At 39.3% G+C, this 6,563-nt stretch overlaps 1 protein-coding gene across 9 annotated transcripts in view; it reads left to right on the top strand.

Moving 5' to 3' along the window:
* The first annotated feature begins 389 nt into the window (after positions 1-389).
* Mia2 (MIA SH3 domain ER export factor 2) overlaps positions 390-6,563 on the top strand; it is a 102,825-nt gene continuing 96,651 nt past the window's right edge. For 4 of the 9 annotated variants that reach the window (XM_076941840.1, XM_076941839.1, XM_076941838.1 and 1 more), the window contains exons 1-2: positions 395-692; positions 5,483-5,616. In XM_076941840.1, the coding sequence (XP_076797955.1) occupies positions 578-692; positions 5,483-5,616 (249 nt within the window). In that variant the 5' untranslated portion in view covers positions 395-577. Of the gene's footprint in view, positions 693-5,482; positions 5,617-6,563 lie in introns of all 9 variants that reach the window. The other 5 variants (XM_076941843.1, XM_076941842.1, XM_076941841.1 and 2 more) reach the window with 3 other exon arrangements.

Below are 6,563 nucleotides of genomic sequence, written 5' to 3'. Positions count from 1 at the left end.
GTATGAATGAGTGTAGGTCAGACTACTACTTCTGGAATCAGGTCTGTCCTTTTACCCAAGTGGTCCCAGGTAATATTAAACTCGGGTCATAAGGCTTCGTGGTAAGGGTATTTATTAACTGAGGTTTTCCAGGCTCTCTATACCTTCTCTTTTGAAGTTAGAATCTACATGCAGTAAATATTTGGTCTGTACTTGTTGACTCACCTGCCTGAAGACTATGGCAGAAATTAAGTACCTTTTTCTGGAAGCTTAAGAACTATTCTACTGATCACAGGGTCCCTTTAAGTGAGTCAGTTTCACCTGGGCTACTTTATAACACATTGGTCCAGCTAAAAACCTCCATTAATTATTAAGCCGTTCGGTATCATCTGTCTAACTGACTCTGCAGATTGAGACTAGAGAGTGTTAATTCCTGAAGCTGAGCCAGCGCACCAGCAGGAAAATGCAGCTACAACGGGACTGAAGAATACTCAGGTTTTTCCTCTTGCGCTACGGAACGGAGCGTGGGCTGTTTTTCTGGCATGCCTGCCACCTAACATTTTAACACTTGTTCTGGAGCCTCGGTGGCTTGTTAAGCATGGCGGAAGTCAGAGTTCAAAGAATCCTTCTTTTGGTTGTTTCTCTGGTAAAGTGTCTGGAGGGTACAAAGTTGCTGGCACACCTTAAAAAGTGTGGTGACTTGGAATGTGAAAGTAAGTTTGCTTTTCTTCTTCCCTCTTACACTGAGTTCTAAAAAATCACATTAAATCTTACTCTGGACTTGTGTGACGAAAAATCAACATTAATAGTATTGAGAAATATTTGAACTATAAAGTATAGCTTGATACGGAAAAGGGGACTCTAGAAGCAAAGCATTTTGTGACAGCATAATTATAAATTTAACAGATTTAATACGTTTAATATCTTATCTAGGGTAAGTATAAAGTTAGAGACACAAAGAAGACTGGTAGAAATATGTCAGAGATGGTATTAATCTGTGTGTCAAAAAAAAATTTTTTTTTTTTTGGTTTGGTTTTTTTTTCGAGACAGGGTTTCTCTGTGTAGCCCTGGCTGTCCTGGAACTCACTCTGTAGACCAGGCTGGCCTCAAACTCAGAAATCCGCCTGCCTCTGCCTCCCGAGTGCTGGGATTAAAGGCGTGCGCCACCACCGCCTGTGTGTCAAAAATTAAACAACCAGCTTTTTACTGTTTTTTTGTTTGTTGGTTTGTTTGTTTGTTTTTTGATAATTGAGTTGTTCAGAGAGCTATCGGGCAGTCTGTTAATTCACTGTCGACGAAGTTTGTATGGTTTAGTCTCTATTTCACAATCAGAATTTTCTGATTCTTGTGAATTTCTCTCAAAATGTTTTTATTTCAAACCAGCATATTTGAAAACCGTTTAGCTGTCCAAATTTTATCAAATGCTAATCATTTGTGTCAATTTATTATGCAAAAATGCTAAAATAAGTGTTCATATATGTGTGTGTATGTGATGTATAATGTTTGATATTAAACTTTCTTAAGTCTCTAGGAAGAGAAGTTAATTTCTACTTTGTTATTTAAGAACTTGTTTTAAAAACTTATTTATTTTTATTTTATATATGGGTATTTTGCCTGCATGTATGTATGTATAAATGTATGTAGGTACATTTGTATACCACATATGTGCCTAGTGCTCACAGAATCCAGAAGAGGGCATTGGATTCCCCGGAACCTGAATTATGAACAGTTATGAGCTTCCATGTGGTGTTGGGAGCTGAACCTGGGTCTTCTGCAAGAGCATTAAGTGCTCTTAACCACTCGCTCATCTCCCCAGCCCCAAGAACTAACTTAATTTTTTGGTATCCATGTGACTGCAAAAAAAATTTTATTCTGCCGGGTAGAACGGCACCAGGAGGCAGAAGTAAGCAGAGCTCTAGTTCCAGGCCAGCGTGGTCTACAGAATGGGTTCTTTGTCTCAAAATAAAACAACAACAACAGGAAAAAAAAAAATCATATCCTCATCTCAGGGTTTCTGAAAATAAGTCCTATCTTTCCAACATGAAAACTATTTATAATTTTTCAAAATGTAAATTAAAATACAAGATATAATTATATGAAACACAAAAATATCTAAGACATATATTAAAAGATTTGCCTCTATTTTATGTGTATTAGTGTTTGCCTTCAGGCATGTAAAGGCACTGGGTGTGTGGCTGGAGGCAAGAGAGTGTTCTGAATCCACAGGCTGGAGCCACAGATGACCACAAGCCACAATGTGGGTGCTAGAAATTGAACACAGGTCCTCTAGAAGAACAGCCAGTGCTCCCATGTGCTGAGTCACCTCTCCAGCCCCAGTCATATTTTTATAAGTAAAAATATCTGTAACCTTTTGTAAAAACCACTTACATGTATATTTACTAATTTTTCTTTCTTTATTCCTTTCTCTCTCTCTCTCTCTCTCTCTCTCTCTCTCTCTCTCTCTCTCTCTCTCTCTCTCTTTCTTTCCTGTCTCTCTACATAGACCTGGCTGTCCTGAAACTCTCTATGTAGACCAGGCTGACCTTAATCTCATAGAAATCCGCCTGCCTCTGCCTCCCAAGTGCTGGGATTAAAGGTGTGCACCAGTATGCCCTGTCAACTACATGATATTTTATAGTTAAGATTCTCTAATAACAGCTTTTTATATTTTAATAGTATTTTTAATTCATCCTTTGGCAATTTCATAATTTAAACAATGTGTTTTGATTATGTCTGTCTGTATCCCACTTCCAACCTGAGGATCCTGCAGCATCTTCTCTCCTAATTCATATATTTAAAAAAAATTTTTAAACGCTTTTTAAAAATTTTATTTATTTTATTTTATATGTGAGTGTTTTCCCCCTAGAGTTTCTTTGTGCAGCCGTGGCTGTTCTTGAACTCACTCTGTAAACCAGGCTGGCTGTGAACTCAGAGATCCACCTGCTTCTGCCTCCCAAGTGCTTTTATGTGTGAGTATTTTGTCTGCATGTATGTCTGCATGTCACGTGCATGCCTGGTGCTGGAAGAGGCTAGAAGAGGACATTTTAGAACATCCTGGAATTGGAGTTTCAGATAGTTGTGAAGTCCTGTGTGGGTGTGGAGACAAATGATTCTCCTCGGTTGGGAGCCACAGACTCAGACTGTCCTCCGATAGCTGTGGGGGCATGTGAGCCCCTCCCTGCTCTGTTCTGGAATGTTGATGGCTTGATCCTGTGGAAGTCTTTGGTAGGCAACCACAGCGTCTGTGAATTCGTGAGCACGACAGTCATGTCCAGAAGACAGCGTTTCAAAATGAAAAATATGACTAGTTTAAATGTGAAAATTTCACAAGTGATATTTTTATGAAGTAATCATTTTTTCTTAACCTTTTGGAAAAGTCATTTGGTATGTAGAGAAGCTTGTTGCCATGGTACTTTGCAGTGACTATGCTTTCCCACTCTTCATTATAGCAACACTTTAATATCTCTGGAGTCCAACAGAAATTCAAATTCATAGTAACTTATAATGTAATTCTGACTCGTAGTGAAGGATTTAATCAGCATGTTTTAAAATTTTACACATTAGTACTATAATAATTATATGATACACATGTTGCTTTAGGCATCGAAGGGCTGAATCAATCTTACATGATTTACTCAGAGTTATTGAGGGTTCACTATGTCTCTGGGGGTATGCGTTCTAATACGATGTATTTTAAAAGTAATAAAATGAAATGCAAGCAGTTTCTTTCTCTGTAGGAATGTTCATCTTACTTAATAATGACAGAACAAATCAAAGAGGAACAAGAGTGACAAAATTAAAATAATGACAGATGATGCTGGGGTTCAGACTCAGACAGGAAGCAGCATATGAGTTAATCATGAAGAGAGATGGGTTTTTTTCTGCACTGAGGAGGGAAAAATAGAAATAGAAGCTTAGGATAAGGTCCTCAATGTTGCAGGAAAAAAAAAAATCTCAGGGCAGAGCTAGGCAACCAGAGCTGTTGTTTTTTTTTGTTTTGTTTTGTTTTGTTTTTCAAGACAGGGTTTCTCTGTGTAGCGCTGGCTGTCCTGGAACTCACTCTGTAGACCAGGCTGGCCACGAACTCAGAAATCCGCCTGCCTCTGCCTCCCAAGTGCTGGGATTAAAGGCGTGCGCCACCAGAGCTGTATGCTCAGCCCCATGAACCTTAGCTAAAGGCTCAATTGTTAGAATGAAATGGGGTGATTTACTCAATAGATATGCATTGAGGATTCAACAGAATGAAAATATAATTTGGAAATGTAAAGGTACAAAAAAGAAAGCCAGCGTTTCTTACACACCTGAGAACAGTAGTGACTTACTCGGAGAACAACAGATTTGCAACCTGGAACGTGTGTGAACCTTGAATCTGTGCAAAAGAGAGGTTGCTTAAAATAGGAAGGGCAAGGTCTTCAGAGAGAGAGAAAGAGAGAGAGAGAGAGAGAGGGAGGGAGGGAAGGAAGGAAGGAGGGAGAACGGGAGAGAGGGAGGGACGGAGGGAAGGAAGGAGAGAGAGAAAGAGAGAGAGAGAGACAGAGAGAGAGAGAGAGAGAGAGAGAGAGAGAGAGAGAGAGAGAGATCTGTAGTTAAGAGTGCTTACTGCTTTTTCAGAGGGTCCAGGTTCAGTTCCCAGTACCCACACGGCAGCTGAAAACCATCAGTTCCAAGAGATCTACTACCTTCTCTGTACTTCATGGGCACCAGGTTCACATACAGTGCACACACATACATGCCAGCAAGACACTCAAACACATAAAATCAAATAAAGTAAAATAAAATAAACATCTTTAAATGTAAAATGAAATAAGAGAAAGACTGTGAGTTGAGTCAGAGGGTAAAGGCACTTGCTGCCAAGTCTGACAAGCTGAGTTTGATAACCAGGATCCACAGGACAGGAGAGAACTGACTCCCAAAGTTGTACTCTGACATGTGCACCACATGTGTGAACACACGTGCACACACACACACACACACACACACACACACGCGCGCGCGCGCACACACACACACACATGCACGCACACACACAAATGACACTTAAATTTAAAAAATAGGTAAGTGGGATCAGGTTATGAATAATCTTCAGTACTATGCTAAAAATCTGGGCTTGAATTTGTATATAGTGGAAAGTCTATTTTAGTTTTTGAGAACATAACCAATATCAGCAAATTAGGATTTTAAACTATCATCATTATTGTTGTTGTTGAAATATCTCAAACTCTTGAAATCCTTCTCCTCAGCTTCATGAGAGCTTTGCCTACAAGGGTGAGCTATCAAGTCCACCTCTCATTTCAAAATTTAAAGGCTGGTCTGAAGGACGGCAAAATGGATGGAGAAGTGAAACATTATGGTGGTATATATCTATAATGTCAGCAGCAGGAGAAGCTGAAGCAGGAAGATTTTGAGGCCAGCCTGGGATACATAGCAAGACCTTGTCTATAAATAAGTAAATGTGAAGCAATAACATTTTAAAGTGTGAACTTTTCTTTATGTGTCTATACAGCTTTGATCAGCAGAGTCCTAGCCCTGAGAGATTACACAGGACCTGACTGTCGGTACCTGAACTTCACTACAGGAGAAGAGATATTTGTTTATGTTAAACTTGGAGGAGACAGAGAAGATTTGTGGGCAGGAAGCGTAAGTATTTAGTTTTAAGAACTAAATGTCCAACTTGGACAAGGATACTCGCTGTCAGTATTTAAAAGAACTCTTATTTAACAACTTCAAAGCTCTGTATAAATATTAACATACTCATCATATTTAAGCAAACAAAAAAAATTGATCATGTGCATGCCTTTAATTCAAGCCCTTGGGAGGCAGAGGCGGCGGGTCTCTGTGAATACAAAGACGGCCTGATCTACAGAGCAAGTTCCAGACCATCCAGGGTTCAAAAAACAAACATCACATTTGGTGATTGCTCTAAGATTTCTATAGAAAAGGTTTTTGAGAAAGACAGCTTGTGATAGCCTGAGATGGAGTACTAAAGGAGGGCCTTGCAATTATTTTTTACATAACACACATAATTTTCAGCTTAGAGGTCATGATTATTTAGAAGGCTGTTAGGAATGCCAGCATATGTTATGGCAACCACAGTATCTCTCTGTGCTGTCAGTGACTGAGTCTTAGGGAAGTTAGTTTGTCAGATTTCAAAGCATGTCTGTCTGAACAGAAAGAAGGCTGAGGTGTGTTGGACAAGTCAACAGAAAGGTTGGCATGACAGGGAAAAGAGGTGTATAAATTTTTCATGGAAAAGAAAATAATAACTTAGGAGATCCTTTAATTTGGCCAAAGTAAAAGAAGCCCAAACTATCTCTTGAGATAATAATTCATGTTTTCAGTTGAAAAGATTTATATCTCTGGTGTGTGTGATGTTTTGTAATGATGGCATGCTATGATAGATGAGTTTACTTTCAAGTTGAATAGACATGGCCAATCTGATAGACTCTCACATAGCTCCCATACTGTGTGTATATCAGTTTCTTCCATAATGTAGCCTCTGTGCTCACTGTCTGAATGAGCAACTTTAGTTCTGAGACACTTTTATGTAGCTCAGGCCATCCATAAACTCCCAGTGTCTGTAGCTG

The sequence above is a fragment of the Arvicanthis niloticus genome, chromosome 11, assembly GCF_011762505.2.
Source record: "Arvicanthis niloticus isolate mArvNil1 chromosome 11, mArvNil1.pat.X, whole genome shotgun sequence".
In the NCBI taxonomy this organism is placed as follows: Eukaryota; Metazoa; Chordata; class Mammalia; order Rodentia; family Muridae; genus Arvicanthis; species Arvicanthis niloticus.
The sequence above is the reverse complement of the archived record's forward strand: the minus strand, read 5'-3'. Positions and strand labels throughout refer to the sequence as shown.